General features: G+C 36.2%; 1 protein-coding gene across 1 annotated transcript in view; it reads right to left on the minus strand.

The window, feature by feature from the left end:
• Positions 1 to 13,189: 13,189 nt before the first annotated feature.
• The window catches only part of LOC106883128 (uncharacterized), a 38,057-nt gene continuing 27,468 nt past the window's right edge, over positions 13,190 to 23,778 (minus strand). The window contains exon 2 of the mRNA XM_089354676.1: positions 13,190 to 22,496. Coding sequence (XP_089210802.1) covers positions 18,155 to 20,056 — 1,902 coding nt within the window. The 5' untranslated portion in view covers positions 20,057 to 22,496 and the 3' untranslated portion in view covers positions 13,190 to 18,154. The remainder of the gene's footprint in view (positions 22,497 to 23,778) is intronic.

Below are 23,778 nucleotides of genomic sequence, written 5' to 3' on the forward strand. Positions count from 1 at the left end.
GGATTGGTACAAGTGTAAAGGTAGAACACCTACAAGAATCAGCATTGCTTGGAACTGCAAGAATTACTCGCAGGGTTCTTGAAGCATGACCAGTAAACAAGTGTCACTTTAGTCTGCAGGCTGTGGACAGCTGACACTTTCCATAATACCCAGCAAAATAAGCAGTGAGTTTTTCATCAAATAATAATAATAATAATAATAATAATAATAATAATAATAATAATAATTATTATTATTATTATTATTATTATTATTATTATTATTATTATTATTATTATTATTATTATTATTAGTGAGTAAGAGAGCAGTGCATGCCATCAAAGTGACACTGGGTTAAAATATACGAAGTCCAGTATACCCGTCATAACTACCCGTCTGATGAGGATACACCAGGCACATGCACCACAACCATATGTGCGCGACGTGGTGATCTCATATCAAGATAAACAGCGCATGACCTCGCAGGTGGGGCCCAGTTAGAATTTTCGTCAAATCGAATAGCCCATCCCGCTCAAAAAGTAACTGAATAAGTTTGCTTAAGGATGATGAACGAAACATCCATGTTTCCAGAGGTTAATTATTCAAACCCAAAAGAATCCCCACCTCAACATAGCTTTGATCCCCCCTCCCACTACTTCTACTCGTGATCAGAGATGCACATATTGTCAGCCACCAAGGGACATGCTCAAATGGTTAAAGTCAAGCAACTGACGAGCAATTCTGTGGTATTGAGCAGAATATTTTCTGTAGCCCATCTTTTTTACCAAGACAAAACGATATACATGATAACATTTCCAATCAGTTAAGATCAGAAGCCATGAGGGCCACTGGTGGTACTGCGTTATTATTATTATCATTATTATTATTATTAGAACTCTCGTGATAATCCTCGACAATGCTTAGAACTTTCTTGATAAGCCTTGCTGTCCCTCAGTGACAAACTTTCTGTAGGAGCTCTACTGGGCATTCCATTTCAATCTCTTTCAGCCATTTGTCTATATCTTTTGCTTAGTGTTCCCAACGCACCAATTATTTAGGCACAACCTTTACATTTTTCATACTCCAAATTCTTCCAATTTCAAGTTTTAAGGGATTGTATTTTTTTTTTGGTTTTCGTCCTCTTTCTTTACGATATTGGAATCAAATGAGCATGATGAGTCGATTAGTAAGCAACTTCGCTTTTCCTTATTTATAATTGTTTTGTCTGGTTTATTATTTTCCAAATTCTTATCCGTTTGAAAAATCCCACAAAATCTTACATTTCTCTGACTCCAGTACTCTTTCGACTCAATGATTGTACCATGTGTTTCCAGCATCAAATCCCTATTTCTGGCACAGTTTTCTGTAAAACTGTTACAACCTGGTCGTGCCTCCATTTCTTATACTCTTCCTGTGCCAACTTGGGGCATTCTTCCACAATGTGTGCCACTGTTTCGTTCCAAGTTCTACAAGATCTACATTTTTCTGACACGTTCTCGCCATATATATTTTTTCTCAAGTTGTTTGCATTTATCGCTTAATTTTGGGTTACTACAATTAGGCTCTCTGTTTCTTTTTTTTTTAACCAAGCCCAGAATTTTGTTCCACATACATCGTCAGCGGCTTTCCAATATTGGCCATGTAAACATTTCTCTTCAATCTGTCTGAGGTGCTCTCTTTCAATTTCATTCTTGTCCTTTTCCCCTATTACGCGCTTGACCATCTCTTCTTTATTTACTGTCTGTAGTAGTTTTTCTGTGCTATTCTAGGCTTTTCCTTCCCAGCATTATTATTATTATCATCATTATTATTATTATTATTATTATTATTATTATTATTATTATTATTATTATTATTATTATTATTATCATTATTATCATTATTATTGGATCTTTTTTAAAACGGGGGCCACATTTTTCATTAATGTTTTACGTAGTGTTTTTGGTACAGAAAGACTTTCAAACTTCGTATACTTATCTATTTTGTGTTATAGAACAGAAAAATATTTTTGTATTCGAATTTATTTCATGTAAAAAATTGTCTTATTTCGATAATTTCAACCAATCACTGACGTCCACTCAGCCGATATACATTAAATGCCGACTACATAAACAAACGATTCTTCGTTTTATTTGCTTTTTTCATTTTAAATTTGCTTTAACCCTAACCCTAAGCCTAACCCTAAGCCTAACCCTAACTCTAACCCTAGGGTTAGGGTTAGGGTTAGAGTTAGGGTTAGGGTTAGGGTTAATTGTTTCAGAATCGTTTGTTTATGTAGTCGGCACTTAATGTATATCGGCTGAATGGACGTCAGTGATTGGTTGAAATTACAGAAATACGACAACTTTAACATGGAATAATTTATGGATTTCTTTTTTTTTAAAGAAGACTAAGAGAAAAAGATGTTTTATATGACACATTCTACCAGTGTTCCAAGTTTCAAAGTGTTTCGTTAATGAAAAATGTGGCCCCCGTTTTAAAAAAGATCCTTATTATTATTATTATTATTATTATTATTATTATTATTATTATTATTATTATTATTATTATCATCATTATTATTATTATTATTATTATTATTATTATTATTATTATTATTATTATTATTATTATTATTATCATCATTATTATTATTATTATTATTATTATTATTATTATTATCATCATTATTATTATTATTATTATTATTATTGTTATTATTATTATTATTATTATTATTATCATTATTATTATTATTATTATTATTATTATTTCATCATCATCATTATTATTATTATTATTATTATTATTATTATTATTATCATTATTATTATTATTATTATTATTATTATTATTATTATTATTATCATCATTATTATTATTATTATTATTATTATCATCATTATTATTATTATTATTATCATCATTATTATTATTATTATTATTATTATTATTATTATTATCATTATTATTATTATTATTATTATTATTATTATTATCATCATCATCATTATTATTATTATTATTATTATTATTATTATTATTATTATTATTATTATTATTATTATCATTATTATTATTATTATTATTATTATTATTATTATTATTATTAGAAGGTTTGAAGCGGCGAGTTAGCCGAATCGTTAGTACGTTAAACGGAATCGTTAAACGTTCTGAGTTCAAATTTCGCCGAGGCTGACTTTGCCTTTCATCTTTTCTTGGTCGATAAAATAAGTACCAGTTATGTACTGGGGGTGGGGAGGGGTCGATGTAATAGACTCCCCCCCTCCACCACTCCCCAAATTTCAGGTCATGTGCCTTAAGTGGAAAGGATTATTATCAGAGGGTTTGTAGATTAGCTGAATCAGTAGAGCGGTGGTGTTGATCCGGCACACATGTGAGTAACTTTCGGCCAGCATTTCACCGAAGTATTAGAGGGAGATCGGAATTAGCGACGGTGAACTTTGCGATATGAAACTAATTACAATGATTGATATATAGGTAATACTGTGTGAATGCACTAACGACAGGTTTCCCTAACTTGAAGATTTGCAGAACAAATTCAGTTAATTTATTCCTGATTTGTCTGCATCTGTCTTGAAACAGGGTTTCCTCTTATGTAAGCAGAGACGTGATATAATTACTGAGAAAGAATGTAAATAAGACATTGTTCAATATATAAGGCGTTGGTCAACCGGAAGTTGTGGTGGAGAACGTCGTCTCAAGGTTCCACCAAGTGGGATGAAACTCAGGACCACGCACATCAAGCCGGACAAACGGCTTGATACCATTCGCTGTTTAATAAGATTTCTATTTTTTACTCGCTTCTTTTGTATGAATTGTGGTTCAAGTATCTACTGTGAATGTTTAGAGCTCTGAGAGTCCTCCTACTTGAACGGGACAATAAAGGAGTGGTTCACAATTTGACATTATTTATGCAGATGACGCGGTAGGAGCGAGCACTTAAATTTCGATATTGTTATAAATGATAACAAAAAAAAACAGCAGCAGCAGCAGCAGCAAAATTATAAATGATAACACAACGTTTGGTATCGTATTATAGAATATTGAACGCTGCTCAAGTCCTTTCCAAGAGTCAATTTGATCAGATCTTTAATATTGTCTGTCTGCAAAAGGAAATTTAGTCTTTGAGATACAGTTTTGGCTATGCTCTGTATATGAGATGTCGACATGAATGACTCAGTGATTCTATGTCCTATGTATTAAATTTGAGGGGTTTAGTAGCTTGGTGTTCGTATATAGGGATTTTGTAGTGCCACAACTTTTTCATGATGTATACCTGTTGTTAAAAGAGATCGTTTGTAGGTTCCAGTTGAAGAATGTTGTTTTTAGATCTAAATTCAGGAAAGCCGTGCAGGTTTGGTGTCCATCCATCCATCCATCCATCCATCCATCCATCCATCCATCCATCCATTCACCTTCTCTACCCACTATTCGTGGGAGGGTCATGGGGGTAGAGTCCTCACGCACCTCTTCCATGGAGTCTTATCGGACGCAATCGCCATTACACTCTCCAGCTGGATTCCCAAGCATAACCAAATGAGACAATGGCTATTATCCAACATCTCATTGCTGGTCTAAGCCTAGGTCTTTTGTCAATTTGCTTGGCTTGAAGAATCCATCTTGCGCTCGATTCTTTTCTGCGACAGTCTTACTATATGTCTGCGACCTCTAAATATGAAATAGCAGCTCAACCTGAAGAGACTCCCTGATCTTCGAGCTATGGACCCTGTCAAGTAACGTTACTCCAGAGGTTGGTTTGGTGTGACGTGTTTAATTTGTGTTCGTACAACTTTTGTGTATGAATGTTAAGGACGAAAAATGTGCTATCATCTGTATTTGTGTGCTTGTGTGTGCTTGTGTGTGTGTGTGTGTGTAGTCAGCAATAGCACAAGTACATCGTTAACGTACAGAAAAAAAAAGCGTTGACGGCAAAACAACAGCATTCTGAGCATCTCAACTGATAGAATATGTGCTGGACCCACAGCTCTCTTCAAAGTACAATGGGGCGCCAGATAAGAAACTGTTGATACACTAGATGAGAGGCAGACGACCTCATAAAATGAGCCACTTCGATGAGCGCTTTTAATGACGTTGTCTAAATATCAAATTAGAGTAGTTAATGTAAATGAAACAAGACATTTGAAAGAGTTTAACTCAAACCAATATTGGAATAATTATGTCTGGCGGAGAAGGCCAGCGAAAAGGATTTTGAAACTGAAATTAATTAAAAATGTGATCTAAATTTTGCTTTTCTTGACCCAGATGTTATTACGATATTAATTAATTGATTAATTTTCGATAAGGATGCAAATTTGGTTAATATTTCTTGGTTCATAGCATAACATGAAACTGGCATCAAGTTAACTAATTGCTTTTCACGCAGCGAGCATCTCATTACCGGATGTTAAAAACAACACTCCTCCCCCCCGCACACACACACGAACAAGAGAGGTATAGATAGAGTCTCCTTGGAGAAAATCCAAAAAGGAACGAGTAATTATCGCTAGACACGATAAAACTTCATAAGAGTCCTTAACGGACAGGACATATGACAACAACAACCACAACAACAACAACAAATAACTCCCCACCACCACCACCACCACCAAAAAAATAGCCATAATAGTTGATTAACTTGAAAAACAAGATTATATCCTGCTTTTCATGTTAATCAATTGTTAGCTGAAAAGTTTTTTGTTTGATGTATGATTTTTGCTTTCGTTATCTTGATTTATCTTAAACCTTGAAAGATTTTCAATAAAATGCATTTTCTTTTAATATAAAAGCTTAGCAATTTTTATGGACAACCCGCTCCATCTTACACACATACACACACACACATGTCTACACCCACCCACGCACAGACTCAACACCACACTCATGCATCTCTACACCCACACAGACCTACAGACACAAGCACACATATACACGCATACACACATCTACACACACTTGTAACCTAACTACTTTATCTTATTTATCGATATCGTAGTCTCAGTAGATTTTTCCTCCCTCGTTATCTGCAATAACATATTGTGTATAAGCTACGTACCGACCGCTCTTCTATCTTCTGGCACAAATGGTATATTCCTCAGGATTCCAAACTTCTCCCGTAAATACTCAAACCCCAACACATAATTTGAAATATTCTTTTCTATTCTAGGCACAAGGCCCGAAAATTTTTGGGGAAGGGGGCCAGTTGGTTACAGTCGGACCCTAGTATGCAACTGGTAATTAATTTATCAATCCCGAAAGGATGAAAGGCAAAGTCGACCTCGGTGGAATTTGAACTCAGAACGAAAAGACAGAGGAAATACCGTTGAGCATTTCGCCCGCCGTGCTAACCACTCTGCCAGCTCACCGCCTTGAAATTTGAAATAACACCTCTTAGCTTAGTGTAAAGGTTGCGTGACCTAGTGGTTAGGGCGTTGCACTTGCGATCGAGGTTTCGAATCCCATACCGGGCAGTGTGTTGTGTTCTTGAGTGAAGCCCTTCATTTTATATTGCTTCAGTCCACTCAAATGCGCGTGCGACGGACTGGCGTCCTGCTCAGGAGGGATGTGGCGATTTCGATCACTTATAAACCATGAAACTAGCCCCATAAGTCCCAAGTTTCGGCACAGTAAGGTCCGGGGAACTTATTTACGTAGAAAAATAATGACGCAGGAGTGGGTGTTTGGTAAGAAGCTTGCTTCCCAACCACATGGTTCTGGATTCAGTCCCACTGCGTGGCACCGTGGGCAAGTGTCTTCTACTATAACTTCGGGCCGACCAAACCCTTGTGAGTGGATTTGGTTGACGGAAACTGAAAGAAGCCCGTCGTATATATATATATATATATATATATATATATATATATATATATATATATATATATATATATGTACGTAGTTGTATGTCTGTTTTTGTTCCCCTACAATTGCTTGACAACCGATGTTGGTGTGTTTACGTCCCCGTAACTTAACAGTTCGGCAAAAGAGAACGATAGAGTAAATACTAGGTTTACAAAGTCGTGGGGTCGATTTATTTGCCTAAAGGCAGTGATCCACCATGGCCGCAGTCAAAATGACTGAAGCGAGTAAAGGCAAAAGAATAACCAATAGCACAATCCGTGCAACTGTCTTAATACCAACAGTTGTCCTTTTGAATCTAAGGATATCGTATGACAATGTTTGGTAACTTCGCTGCAGCTAACGCCTGTATGACTTCAAACCCATTTAAATAAAATTTTTATCTACACACGCATTCCTCTGGGAATCCTTGTAGAAACAATTAAATTCTTTGGCTTCATACATTTGGCAGTTAAAGGAAAATTAAATATTATCGCATTTTAAATGGAGTAAACTGTCTGAAACAGGAGTTTCAAACACGTTTGCTATGATGGACCAAATATAACACGAATACAAAGTATACGAGCTAAATAATATAGGTATGAGCGATTTGCTATCGTTTATTAGGTAACTATTATAAAAGTACGAAATGTGGATTTATTCTACGCTCGCGGCTGGATGAAGCTCTTAAAACAGATAAGCAAGAAAAATCAAGCCTATATCTCCATATGCATGTGTGTATCCGTTAGTATGTTATGGTTTTATGGTTTCTGTTATTTTATTCATTAAACACTTCCCATTCTTATTTCATAGCATTTAGCAATGCCACCACCGCTGCTGGACGTGTTTCGTCTGCTGCTGATATATTTTTGAGTTTTTAACTCAAAAGAGATCCTATCTCGGGACAAATACCACATTTAATTAGGCATCTGACAATATATCTGCATTAAATACGATACACAGGTTGCTATTTTATTTCCTGATAGTTTCTCACATTCATTAATGTTAAAGGTTGTAAATTTGTCAACACGGTCTCCGCATGTTTTTCTTCGTTTGCTCTCGCCTGTCTGTTATCGTTGTTCAGTTTTTCTTTGCTTGAATTTTTATTTCGTTACCATTTTAACCAGTTTCTTTCACGTTGCATCTTTACTTCGTTTTAATTCGACTTCTAATGAATATAACGAAACCATTTAATCATTTTGAAAATATTCTTCCGAGCAAGTTAGATTAAAAACACGACCATATTCAATTTAAATTTTCTTTTATTAACGATTTTTCATATTTCTTTATTTGTCTTTTATTTTTGATTTGTATCAATAACTTTCCTCTGTCCATAGGCTGACATTTCGGGACCTTTACAAACTCATGTTAAAATTTCATTGTTGTTTTTAGTGCGTAGTCCACGCGTTCTACCGTAAATCACAAAGGGTCTTGGAGACAATTTTATTACTCATAAAATGCTCAACGTCGATTTAAAATATTTAATGGTAAATCCTGACCGATTTCGTGATATTATGGTATACTTTTTACTTGTGATATTTCTGCTGGTTTAATTTAGATTTGCATATCATTACTGGTAGAACTGGTATTATTATTTTTAGTAAAAGTTCCATAATTATTTCTGTCCTTCTTGTGGAATTCGATATAAAATCGTCGTTTTGCTAGTTTTTCTATCCAGTTTTATTTTGTGACCTTTATTATAATGAGCTGATCTAGCTCTTTGTTGTAAATCGACGAGAAAGTGGCATATTTGTGTATCTGGTTTAATTCTTTGTGACACGAAGTTTAAAATTTTCGTGTTTACATTGTAATTTATATAATACATTTGTTTTCTGAAGTACATTCTGTGGTTTGTTAGTCTGTGGCTTCGTGTAATTCCATAAACAATGAGAACAACGGGTATGGAAGCTTTACTAATAGTGAAATCCAAACCGAAATTAAGCACACAATATTTAAAGAATCAAACTTAAAAAGCTGAGAGAAAAGGAACTTAAGTATTACTAACCCTTTTGGACATTACGGAACTACTGGTAAATACCCAATTTACTGGTAAGTAGTTGATGATGGGTGGATATTCAAGATGAATAAATGCATTTCTAGTTTATCTAATTTTCCATATTAATCCAAACATAAAGTGAAAGTTTATGTTTTTTAAAGGAAGTTGGAATAAAATATCGAAAATTCCAAAAAGGAAAATGTTTTTTTCAATACTCTATAACTAATTAATCCACTATGGCAAAACCAACAATAAAAACGGCTACGATAAGTTGAATCACTCTAATAATCGTACTGGAGTAGGTACAGCTATAAATATTATGAACTCTGGTCAAGACGTGACAAAAACTTAGCAAAGCAATTACGATGAACACGGACTTATATTAATGTAATAAAGACTCGCAAGAAAGATAAATTAACAGGAATATGAAGCATTAAAACCAACTTAAGGACAATACACTAAGAACATAAAAGGGTTTTTTTAATCCTTTAGAATGAATATAGTTCAATAAGATATTGATGTACGAGATTATTAGGCTCACGGACAAATTTACTGGCTTACATTCCATTACAAGAAATCGAAATAACTACATGGGTAGAAATGGCAGTTAATATCTCCAAAGAATTAGATTCATAACATCTATAAAACATGTCAACATATTGTTTATCCCGCCGAGAATGAGAATTTGAGGTCAGATTCTTTCAGATTCTTGAATACAGCATTCAAAAATCGTCAGCAATATGATACTTATAACGTGTGGAGTGACATTAATGCCTAAGACTACTCTAACATTTTGCCTGTTCCATGTATCACATGTGATTCAGCGACATATTTCTCTGGTGCCTATGCACCATATATGGTACACATTCCAAATTGTATTTTTTCAACCACAAGAGTAATTTGAGACTTGTAAAAGAAAGCTTTATATAACTTAGAACATATGAAACAATGACGAACTAAAACTCTAAAAAACAAACATGGACATTTAGGACAAACTTATTAAGTGTTGAACGAAGTGTTGTTGCTGTTGATGTCGTTGTTGCATAGATGTTATATTTTTTTAGACAACATACAACAGTGTACTTCAATATTTTGGCAGACTAGTCGAAGATTTTGGAATTTCGAAGTTGCACACGTTTAACGAATGATCTGATTTGAGAATATTTTGAAACCAAAGGAACTACAGCGTCCAAGATAAATTTTAGCCATTCAAAAACATACAGAAAATGTGCAATCGCGTCAGTGACCAGGTGGCAGACAGTATGACGAAAATTTTGACATCAAGTGACAACTGATTAAGTGAAGTTAACAATTTCGATGCTGTTTTGTTAATGGGTGAAATAACTCTTACACGATGTAATAACTTACACTGAACTAATAAAAAGAATAAGAGAAGATTAGTTGCATAAACACCATAGAAAAACATACACATAAAAATCCACCTTATATATATATATATATATATACGTGTGTCTGTATATATATATATATATATATATATATATATATATATATATATATATATATATATATATATATATATATATATACATATATATATATACACACACACACACACACTCACAGGTGATTATATATATACATATTTATATATATGTATATATATATATATACATATGTATATATATACATATATATATATATGTATATATATATATATATATATATATATATATATATATATATATGTGTGTGTGTGTGTGTGTGTGTGTGTGTGTGTGTGTGTGTGTATTCTTTCACTTGTTTCAGTCATTTGACTGCGGCCATGCTGGAGCACTGCCTTTTAGTCGAAGAAATCGCCCCGCAGGACTTATTCTTTGTAAGCTTAGCACTTATTCTATCGGTCTCTTTTGCCGAACCGCTAAGTTATAGGTACAATACATACCTGCATGCATACACATACACATACACATATACACACACATACGCAGTTAAATATATGTCCGATCATCGAGTGACCAGTGATTTCGCATCCATAAAGTTGAGTCATGAAACCACTGAATCTGACGAGCCGTGCATGAAGCTTAGCACCTGATGCATGGCAAACCATTGGTCACTCTATGACCGGACATATATTTAACTGCATGTAAATATATTACTTATTTAATTCTTTGGCGTGTGCTTCTTTTCCGGATATATGATCCACTAATGTGTGGTAAGAAGCTTGCTTCCCAACCACAAGCTTCCGGGTTCAGTCTCACTGCGTGACACCTTGGTCAAGTGTCTTCTACTAAAGCCTCGGGCTGCCAAAATGCCTTGTAAGTGGACGGAAACTATATATATATATATATATATATATATATATATATATATATATATATATATATATATATATATATACAGAGCTGGGCGTTTGTCCGTTAATCCGTTAATTGTTAATTAACGAAGTTAACATTTTCGTTAACGATTTAGCTTTTAAGTGAGCTTTGAAAATCATTATTGAACTCATTAACTTCCGTTACATTTAACTTCCGTAACATTTAACTTCCGTTATCTCAAGTCCGCTAACCTAAAAATTTCGTAAAATCTGGTAAACTTTAAAAAGTTTCCATTATTTTCACATTGTCTTAGCATATTTAATATTCTACGCGTCATTCTTTCAGCCTTTTTTTAGGGTCTTTAGAATTTAAAACCATAAAATCAGCATTTTTTTTATCTCTAAAGCAACAAAAAAAAAAGAAGAAACTAAAATTTTGGGATTCCAAAGCTCTTATGAAGGGAGTCACATTGGATTGTAAAATCCCACTGTATCTTATGTTCCTTGTTCTCAGTGACTTCTGGCTCATGTTCATACCATTTCCGTGCTCTGTTCAGGCTGTGCTTTTCACACAGCCTCCAGTGGACGAACTTAGTCACGTTGTCGTGCCTCCTTTTGTACAGCTTTTGTCCCAGCTTGCTACACTCACTCACAATATGTGACTTGCTTCCTTTCTGCTGCCACACATTCTACAAAGGAGCGATTCGCTACTCTTATCTATTTGGAACTTGGTGTAATTAGTTCTCAGAGCATGTTCCTGGGCACTGCATATCAATGCCTCAGTGCATCCTTTCAGATCACATTTTCTTAGCCATTTCCAAGTATTGATCTTGTCTTTTCCTTCGATTTCTCTGAGGTGTTGCCCATGCAGTGGTTTCATTTTCCCGTCATTTACTCTTTCTTTTTCATCTTGTTTCTTAAATGTTTGTGGTTGAATCACATTTTCGGTAAGTATTATATTGTTAATTCTAAAGCTGTTATTATTATTATTGTTGTTGTTGTTGTTTTTGTTGTTATCGGCTCCATAGTGATCGGGTGACTTGAAGCTTCGTAAGTTTTAAGAAGTTGATTAATCATTTCTGGTGATTAAAACCCGTTCAATCATTTATTTTGTGATAACATTGTTCTTACCATTATGCATCAGCGAAGAAGAATCTCGAGGGATGGCAACAATAACATCTACCTCACAGACTTTCATAATGATTCCCTTTTAAACGAATAGGAGGATGACTCAAATCCGATTCAAAAACGGTTCATCGAGATCCGGCAGAAGTTTTAGTCATTCGGGAGGAACATGAGGAGAATTTGGAGGCGAAATTCCCCTGGAGGGAGTCAGTTGTATTCCAGATCTTTTCTGTTTCGGGGAAAGCGAGCAGTTGATAGTGATAATAGAGGGCAAAAAACCCAAATGTTTTGTCTGGGTGAACTCAAACTGCTTAAATATTTTTACCCGGCAGTGGAGAAAGCACCACACCCTCCACCGTTATGACCAGCTTCGGGGAAAGAATCCCTTCCTCATACAGTTAGTGAAGAGCACTAAAACAAATATACACCTCTTTCCTCTGACTCAAGCCACACGAAATCAGAAGAGATGATGGTCTGATGAAATCACCTCAAGAAGCGTTTGTCAAACAAAAAGACGCCGCCCCAGATTGAAGGTGACGAGACACGAGTGAAAAATAGAAAATCCGTCACAAAATCACACATTAAAAACATCAACACCAACGCCATCATTACAACAAGGAAACCAAGTTTTACAAGCGTTTTCATAACCACAAATTAATTTTTAAAACAAACACGCGAACATCAACATGACAAACAGTCACAGCCTCATGCGCATACATCCGTTATCACCAACTTCACTGTTATTCAGAAAGAGCAACGTTGAATTGCGAAAGTAATTAACAACAAATTCATTCTGACAAGTGGAAAGGCTTTCGTTGAACACCTCCCGAAAACATGACCAGGGCTGGATTAAGACTCATGGAGACCCTAAACAATTAAAAGATTTTCGTGTCCCCATATATATGTAATTCACAATATAAACAATAATAAACTACAAAATAAATTTTTATTTTTCAAAATAAAAACTGACAATAAGATGGAAAATATAATGTTTATTTTTGTATACTTTCACTTTATATTTGAAAATTTTTCTCCTATTTTTTTTTTAATTGCAAAGTTCTTGATCAGATCCACATTATGACATCATGAGCACTTTAAAATTATATTTCCGATTATATAAATCACTTCGAATATTATATAAGCAAGTTTAAATATTATCTTAGCAAGTTTCTTTTGTGCCGTAAACCATTTACCATTTCTGTGGTGCTTCCCACCTCTCTTGATGCCCTAAGCACGTGCCATTCTTGCTTCAAGTTAATCCAGCGCTGATTTTAGCTTAAAAAGACAATTTCCCCAGGGCATCGGAAGGTTTACAAGGATTTCTTATCTTGTGGTCTGTCGGGTTTAAGGGTGGTGGAGTGGCGGTGCTGTTCCGGAAATCCTTGAACCTTGACATATGAGCAATGTTCCTGGACCCGAGTAGTAGGTTGGTAGTCCTGGACATGAATGAAAGGGGAGCTGGTGCCATCAGAATGGTGGCCATCTATGACCCGACAGCAGGTCGGCTTGATTTCTTTAGGTGTCTAGAATCTTTCCTCAGAAAGTCTCGCTCTTTAGTAGTTGTATAGGAGGACTTGAACTTTGGATGCACGGAACCATTGTGTGGGTTTAATACACATCAAAAGTGGGTACAAAAGCCTCGAAAACCTTCTCAAAAACTTACAACTAGCTGATAGGTACCAACTGAATTCCCTCATTGTGCCAATTTGGACATGGAACAATCACAGCGGGTCATCCACATGTTATCTTGATAAAGTATTTGTTAGGTCTGTGGGTATGTCCTCAGTTTAAACTGATCGGCCACACAGACCACAAATTTACGATCTTCTCAGTCGATTTAGATAGGATCCGTAGACGGAGACCCGGTCACTGGAAGTTAAACGCATCCAGACAGGTACAGAACGACTACAGAAACCGAATTAGTGAACTAGTTAAGCAGCAGTTGATAGGGACGCAAACAACCAGTCGTGGGACGCCCTGAAAAGAGTGATTAGAATCGATGTGTTTAGCAAAGAGCTAGCAATAGAAAGAAACAGATTAGAGAAAGAACTAGTTTGTAACCTACGTGTTACTAACCGGATAAAATGATTAGCGGCATTTCGTCCGTCTTTCCGTTCCGAGTTTAATTGCCCTCGAGGTCGACTTTGCTTTCATTCTTTCGCGATCGATGAAATAAATACCAGTCAAGCATTAGGGTCGATGTAATCGACCAACTCCCTTCCCCCAAATTTTAAGCTTTGTGCCTATATTATTATTACTATTATTATTATTATTATTATTATTATTATTATTATTATTATTATTATCATCATTATCATTATTATTATCATTATTATTATTATTATTTTATGTTTGACTTTTGCTTTGCATTTGTACAAGTTGGATCCAAGTCTCACCCAGAGACCTCAAGAGACAACAAGTTAGAAGTTCATTATTATTATTATTATTATTATTATTATTATTATTATTATTATTATTATTATTATTATTTTCTTCAGATTGATTTGAATTTTATTTGATCTTCCGACCGGGTCTCAACCAGAGACCTAAGGTACGTGTATATATTAGACGGAGAGAGAATTCCTGAGAATGTGAGCGGTTGATAATCAACACAATTTTTCGAGTCTCGTAGATCGTTGGTTTCTCAGGGATCTGATCAAAATATTTGTCCCCACCTTTCTGGATCATTCCCAGGGCACCTTCAACAACAAGGATGGTTTTAATTGCCAAGTCCTAGACATCTTAATTTCAAGGTCCTTATATTCCGACAGTTTTTCAAATTCCTTTGCTGAGATGTTTCTGTCTTCGGTTTTGATGAAGATTATTATTATTATTATTATTATTATTATTATTATTATTATTATTATTATTATTATCATTATTATTGTCTTTGCACAGCTTCTAAGACTGGATATGTACTAAGGTGTCAGCTGTCCACTACCAGTGAAATAAGATAACAGCCCTTATTTTTCGAGCACCTTCCGGAGTATTCGAGCGGTTCCAAGCAGTGCTGTTTTCTGCAAATGCTCCACCCTTATTGCAACCCCTATTTGTTCCACGTACTTCTCGAGATTTTTGCTGTTGTTGTTGTTGTTGTTGTTGTTATATTACTAGCAACAGTAGCATCTGCTGATGGTGACGAAGGGAAGAAAAGTACTTAATACCGGAATTGGAATAGAAATAGTATACAATTGTATTTCCCTAATCAGAATTATTGGCGGAAGAACATTCGAGCATATTATGACTGATGGAGCTATTAGTTTTATATAATGTGAATCAAGCTGACTGAACCCCCCACACACACATATATATATATATTATGTAAGTGGGTATATAATGTAGGTGGGTATAATTCAAGCTGTGTACCCTTGAATCACATCTATTTCAGTATTAAGACTCACTACGTAATTCTTCCCGTTGTTGTTTTGATGTGAGGTACACATTAGAGTTGAACGTTCCGGAAATATTGTTTACAAAATTATTATATAACAAAACAGGATATTGTAAAATAGATTGGTATTGTTAATTCATCATTATACATGTTTCATTTGCTAATACATGTTTCATTTGCTAATCGCGAAACCGTACATGCTGGAGAAACATGCGAGAAATCTCCTAATAGAAATTCTTCAGACAGCGAATCAGATAATTGTTTGATTCTCTGTCTGAAGAAAGTCTAATAGAAAATTTCTTACCTTGGGTTTTAATGTACAAAATATATATACATGTAGGTGCAGGAGTGGCTGTGTGGTAAGTAGCTTGCTTACAAACCACATGGTCCCGGGTTCAGTCCCACTGCGTGGCATCTTGGGCAAGTGTCTTCTACTATAGCCTCGGGCCGACCAAAGCCTTGTGAGTGGATTTGGTAGACGGAAACTGAAAGAAGCCCGTCGTATATATATATATATATGTGTATGTGTGTGTGTCTGTGTTTGTCCCCCCACCATCGCTTGACAACCGATGGTGGTGTGTTTACGTCCCCGTCACCTAGCGGTTCGGCAAAAGAGACCGATAGAATAAGTACCAGGCTTCCAAAGAATAAGTCCTGGGGTCGATTTGCTCGACTAAAGGCGGTGCTCCAGCATGGCCGCAGTCAAATGACTGAAACAAGTAAAAGAGTAAAAGAGTAATGTATACATATAAGAGAAGGCAGGCTTAAATTTTCAGATTAAGAATCAAGTATATCTATCTATCTATCTATCTATCTATCTATCTATCTATCTATCTATCTATCTATCTATCTATCTATCTACTAAATTAATTATTGGAGAAATACACCAGTTACCGATTTAGGCTGGAGAAGTCGGCATATTTCTAGAGGAAGGCGTTCAAAACGGACTTTTTAAACGGTCATCACCAAGTTCGGAAACTGGCATAGCGTTCAATCTTGAAATTTGGCAGGTCAGGTCAGGTCAGATATGGACGCATGTGCCGTTGCAGCGCGTAGCTGCATTCACCATTTGTCGGGTATATTCCTGGATCCTCCCGGGTGGCCCGTCCAGCAGAGTCCTAGCCGATCCCCACCTCGGCCAGATGCATCCTCATCTCACATGATCATGTGGCATGTGGCCGAGCAACACGAACCGTCAATCCATCCAGATCTGAATAGGCTCTCCCAAATCATGCAAGTCTGTCACTAGACCCTTCAATAACTTCCGAATGTATATTACTACATTTTTATGATGTTTTCGTTCCAGGGAATGACGCCTCATTTGTAACCTCTTACATTGACTCACGTTACAGTGAGACAATCTGTGTTAAGAGTTTTCTAATGCTTCAAGTTCCGTCATTAGTTTGATATCGTATGACAACCATAATTGAGACAATAGTCCGGACAACTAAGAAGAAATTACTTTTATAGATGAAACAACATGGGTTCCTGTTTCATTGTACTGACTAGTCTTATAATCCAGCCAGTCAGTCGTCTGCTCGGAGCAGAATTTCAGATAAAGTTAAGGGTGGTTTTTGGCGAGAGTTGAGAGAGCTAGCTATTAGATATGGCTGAAAAGGAATAATGAAACTTGACTGAAGAGGTGACGTGTGGGTGTGAGGCAGGTTCCTGGTTGTGGCAAGTTGGTGCAACATGACTCCACAATTTGAATGGTGCTGATGATACCGAAGTGGACTTCAGATCGAATCAGTCAATCCAGGCGGCGGGGGCATCACATCAATGAGGAGATTTGCGCTGCATTGTAAAGTTGTCGAGAGGAAAACTCCGAAACGATGCATGCTCTCTCCTGATGACACTTGAAAGCGACTGGCATCCAGTAAGCGGAGTTTCCGACTGGGCGCACTTACACAAGTAAGTGTTTCCAAGTCTTTAATATTTTCTACGCAATCAAAACAAGGAAAAGAACCGGAACAAAAATTCAAAGGCTAATAGCGGTGTTTGGTGAAAACTTTGTCTTGACTTAATTGTGTTAAACGTAAAGTTGAAAAACCTAAATATACTACGAGGTATGAAACCGAAAAAGAATTTTCCAGGTTGCTGGAATGTCCAGCAAATGCCGGACCACTTATTATTATTATTGAGTGAGAGAGCAGCGCATGCCATAGATGTGACACTGGGGTAAAATATACGAAACCCATTATACCCATCATGACTCCCCCACTACTTCTGCTCATAATTACAGATGCACATATCGTCAGCCACCAAGGGACATGCTCAACTAGTTAAGGTCAAACAACTGACAAGCAAATCTGTGATTTTGAACAGAATATTTGCTGTGGCCCATCTTGTATAACAAGACAAAACATGTACATGATGACACTTCCAATCAGTTAAGACTAAAAGCCATGAGAGCTTATTATTATTATTATTATTATTATTATTATTATTATTGTTCAGTAGTTTTATTTTTATAACGTGCTTTCACTTCACTACCGAGCGCAGCTCTGTGCGCCTTGGGTATGTGCTGTGGTTTGCTGTGGTGCTCTTATGTTTACTGTATTGAAAGTGTTTTGCGTAGAATGTGTGCAATACCCAGTAGTGCAATTTTCTGTATGTTATATATATTTGTTAGTCCTGGTGTTTTTGTTATGTATTTGTCTGAATATTTTTTTATTATACTTAAGGCACCTACTATGATAGGAATTGTTTCTGTTTTTAGATTCCACATTCGAGTTATCTCTATTTCCAGGTCTTTGTATTTTGAAAGTTTTTCCATTTCTTTTAGAGAAACGTTGTCATCTGCTGGTATTGATACTTCAATTAGAAAGCATTTTTTTTCTTCATGATCTTTGACAACTATATCTGGTCTATTTGCCTTAATTTCTCTATCTGTGTATATTGGCATATCCCAGAGTATGGTTGCTTTCTCGTTTTCTGTGACCTTTTCTGGCGTGTGTTTATACCATCTTTTTTCTGTTGTTATTCCATAGTGTTGGCATAGCTTCCAGTGTATATAGGTCCCAGCTCTGTCGTGTCTGTGAATATATTCCTTCTTAACCAGGACTGGGCAGCCAGAGATAATAAGATTTATTGTTTCTTGTCCATCTCCACATATTCTACAGTTACTTGTTATATTTCTTTTCATTATGTGTTTTTGGTAATTTCTGGTGGGGAGGCTTTGGTCTTGTGCAGCAATTAAAAATCCTTCAGTCTCTGCTTTGAGTCCTGAGCTTCTCAGCCATTGCTGGGATTTTTCTCTGTCTATTTCTTTCGCATTTAGTTTAGCCCAGTATTTACCATGTAGGGGCTTTTCTTGCCATCGTTTTATCATGGTTCGTTGCTGTTCTAGTTTTAGTTTGGATTTCATTTGTTTTATAGCTTTTGTTGTTTCTTCTTCTTCTTCTTCTTCTTCTTCTTCTTCTTCTTCGTATTTGTTAGGTAGATTGATTTCTTGTTTGTATTTGTCAGCTTCCTTAAATACTGAAAACAGCTTTTTGTTTTGCTCGTGTTTTGTGGCTATTTGTATTAGTTTCCCTTGCTTTTGGAGTAGGTATTTTTGCAGTCCTATGGTGGTTATTTTATAATAGTTTTCTAGCTGCATAAGACCCCTGCCACCTTCTGTGCGTTGTATATATAGCCTTTCTATGTCAGATTTTGGGTGGTGCATCCTATATCCTGTCATTATTTTTCTTGTTTTCCTGTCTATTTTACATAGTTCGTTTAGTGTCCAGTTAAGGATGTTGTAGCTGTAGCTTATAACTGGGACAGCTAAAGTGTTGATACCCATTATCTTGTTTTTAGCATTGAGCTCTGTTTTTAGTATTGATCTAACTCGTCTATAGTACTCTTTCTTTATTTTTTCTCTCATTTGTGTATGTTGTATCCTATCTAGTTCATTGACTCCTAAATACTTGTATGGTTGGCTTTTGTCTAGTTCTCTTATTTCATTGGCTTTATCTAGTGTTATATTGTTGCTTTTAACTAATTTTCCTCTTTTCAGGGTTGCTTTGGCACATTTTTCTAATCCGAATTTCATATCTATTTCCTTGGTAAAGCCGTGTACTGTCTGTAGTAGTGTTTCTAGCTCTTTGTCGTTTTTAGCATATAATTTTAGGTCATCCACATATAGAAGGTGGCTGACTGTTTTTCCGTAGCATTTGTAACCGCATCCAGTTCTATTTAGCAATTCTGTTAAAGGTGTGAGTGCCAGGCAGAACAGGAGTGGAGAGAGCGTGTCTCCCTGGAATATTCCTCTTCTAATGGGGATGGCTTTCGTTTTCACAAGTCCCTCTTTTGTTTCGAGCTGTAGCACTGTCTGACATTTGTTCATTGAGTGCCCTATGTATTTTATAATAATTGAGTGCCCTATGTATTTTATTATTATTATTATTATTATTATTATTATTATTATTATTATTATTATTATTATTATTATTATCATCATCATCATCATTAAAAGTGACGAGCTGTCAGAGTCGTTAGCACGCTGGACGAAATGCTTAGCAATATTTCCTCTGCCGCTACTTTCTGAGTTCAAATTCCGCTGAGGTCAACTTTTCCATTCATCCTTTCGGGGTCGATAAATTAAGTACCAGTGAAACATAAGGGGGAGGCCGATGTAATTGACTAGTCCTCTACCCTCCAAAATTTCAGGCTTTGTGCCTAAAGTAGAAAGGATTATTATTATTATTATTATTATTATTATTATTATTATTATTATTATTATCATAGCGGCGAGCTGGTAAAAAAGCCTTTGCACGCCGGGCAAAATGCTTAGCGGCATTTCGTCCGTCTTTACGTTCTGAGTTCAAATTTTGCCAAGGTCGACTTTGCCTGTCAGCTATTTTGGGTTAGATTAAAATAAGTACCAGTTGAAAAACATGGTCCGATAGAATCGACTCAACCCTTTGCACCGAAACTTCTGACCCTGTGCTAAAATTAGAAAACCTTGTTATTTTATTGTTACGTTTTAATATAGAGCTATAGTAATTTCATTCTACTATTTACTATTCATACAAGGAAATAAAGTAACAGTAATATGTTAATGCTCAGCCTGGAGTAAAAATAGACTGTAATTTGAATAAGTTATGCCATTTAAGGCTATCTGCACCGCTATCAAACCGGACCTTGTGTAACCAATGATTAAGTTGTTGTCGGCTTGTAGTAGCTGCTGTGGGCGGTATGCTGTTATTGCTATGAGTAGCAAAATATATAAATATGTATGAGGTGTTTGTTGTGGTGTTGCTATTGTGTGTGTGTCTGTGTGTAAACATATATATATATATGTCCGTATTTCGACAATATTCAAACACACATATATATATAAACACATGCACACACACACACACTCACACATATGCTTATATATTTATATCTCACTCGCCCCACCCCTCAATCTCTCTCTCTCCCTCTCTCTCTGTCTCTGTCTCTGTCTCTGTCTGTCTGTCTCTATTTATCTATCTATCTACCTATGCAAATGCAGTTGTATGTGGTTATGCATGTGTGTTTAACCCAAAAAGGCTCGTTATGCATGTGTATTTAACCCAAAAAGGCTTGGAAACGCTGCACCCTCGAGAAAAAGGAATTTGATTTTCGGAATCTGCGTTCCAAAGACAATATCGTCCATAAATAATAATGAAAAGACAAGAAAAAAGAAACAATAATTTGCTGCAAAAAATAACTCAACTTTTAGATCGACCACTCTCCTACTTTCTCTCTCTCTCTCTCTCTAACTATTTATCACTCTCTTTATCACGCACACTCTATCTCCCCACCTCTCTCTCTGTATATATTTTATCTCTCACGCATTGCTTTCAGTTTGCTGAAAACTTCGTCTTCTAATATTTACTTTCATTTTAAGGCGGTGAGCTGGCCGAATCGTTAGCACGCCGGGCGAAATGCTTCGGGGTATTTCATCCGTATCTACGTTCTGAGTTCAAATTCTGCCGAGGTAAACTTACGCACTGGTGTCGATGTAATCAACTTAATCCCTTGGTCTTTCCTTGTTTGTCTCCTTCTGTGTTTAGTCCTCTGTGGGCAATTTGACGAATTTTTTGTCTTCCTTTTACCGGAACAGTTTGATGCATTTGGTGAACGATCAACGGCGTTGGAGAGCATAATGATTATAGTTGTAGTTGAAAAAAAAGTAGCTGACATGGAGGACTTACAGCCATCTGATTATTGAAAAAAATGTTACCTGTATCATGATGTTTCGCGCCCGGTATCAAAATGCCGACATCGGGACTGCTACTCAATGTTCTGTAAGCACTGTAAAGACTATATATCGTGGCATTCCGTCGGTTACGACGACGAGGGTTCCAACTGATCCGATCAACGGAACAGCCTGCTCGTGAAATTAACGTGCATGCGGCTGAGCACTCCACAGACACGTGTACCCTTAACACAGTTCTCAAGGAGATTCAGTATGACACAGAATGTGGCAAAGCCGGCCCTTTGAATTACTGGTACAACCGAAACAGGAAGAAAGAGTAAGAGAAGGTTGTACAGCAGGGTTCGCCACCACCCCCTGCCGGAGCCTCGTGGAGCTTTAGGTGTTTTCGCTTAATAAATACTCACAATGCCTAGTCTGGGAATCGAAACCGCGTAGTATGGTGAAGCTTATCATCAAAACGATAAATTGGACCATTCTTTTCTTACGGTTCTGACTCGTTCCATTTACTTGAACATGGCGTGACAATCTGTCATGCTAAGCATTCAAAAGGACTTCGAAGATGTGAACTTTTACTTCCAGTAAGATGGAGGCAATCCCACACAACCATAATGATGTAAGAGTCTACCTTGATGAGATTTTGTCAAACCGGTGGATTGGACGAAAAGGTTCAGTAGAATACTCGCCGGATCTCATACCACTAGCCCCTTTTTTTATGGTGATACTGAAAAGAGAAAGTTTATGGTACAAAACGGCGACAGTCAACAAACTGAAAACATTTCTAAATTTAAGAGATGAGGAATTATTAACATTATTTACATTTGACGGATATTTGTCCTTGTCTTGTTTGTTGTTAACACAACGTTTCAGCTGATATACCCTCCAGCCTTCATCAGGTGTCTTGGGGAAATTTCGAACCTGGGTTCTCATCGAACTTGGAATCTTGGAATCGAACTTGGAATCGAACTTGTGGTTAGTAGCCCGCGCTCTTAACCACTACGCCATATACCAGTGGTTAAGAGCGCGGGCTACTAATCCCAAGATTCCGAGTTCGATTTCAAGCAGTGACCTGAATAATAATAATAATAATAATAATAATAATAATAATAATAATGATAACATCGAAAAATGCCTTAAAAATTAGAACCCAGATTCGAAATTTCCCGAAGACACCTGATCAAGGCTGGAGGGTATATCAGCCGAAACGTTGTGTTAACAACAAACAAGATGAGGACAAATATCCGTCAAATGTAAATAATGTAAGCTGAAGGCAGTTATTAAACCAGAATGCATACAAATACCGAACGAAATGTTTCTTGATGTCTGCAATTCCATTGCTTCGCGTTGTCAGCAGCGCCTAAACCAAAATGGTTATCAGTCTGAAAGCAAGAATTCATGAAACAATGAAATTTTGTCTGTTGATTCTATTAAATTTTGAAAATGAAATGTATTTTAAGAAACACTTACTTAAATTATTCGCTGTGTATATACATTCTTTTGTGTATACAGAACGCGTATATCTATACAAGTTTGTGTATATTCCTGCATACTTGTGCATGTGTGTGCGCGTGCGTGCGTGTACATATATGCAGGTGTGAATGATATAACAGTGCACGCACACACACACACACACACACAACACACACACATACACACAAACATATATATACACACAACACACACAGACATATATATACACACAAAACATACACATAAGCACGCACATACACACACACATACATATATATATACTCACAACACATGCACACACACACATACACACGCACACACACATACACATACACACGCATACACACACATATACACAAAGTGAAGGCTGCGGTCTGATGGATAGAGTGTGCAGCTCACAATCTGGATCTCGTGAGTTCAATTCTAGAACTGAGCGGTATGATGTGTCCTTGAGTAAGGCACTTCATTTTACTCTGCTACAGCCTACGCAGATATAAATTCCCTCAAGCGATTTCCTCTCTCCAGCTGTCACATCC

This window comes from Octopus bimaculoides, chromosome 7 (assembly GCF_046866305.1).
Source record: "Octopus bimaculoides isolate indiv1 chromosome 7, ASM4686630v1, whole genome shotgun sequence".
Lineage (NCBI taxonomy): Eukaryota > Metazoa > Mollusca > Cephalopoda > Octopoda > Octopodidae > Octopus > Octopus bimaculoides.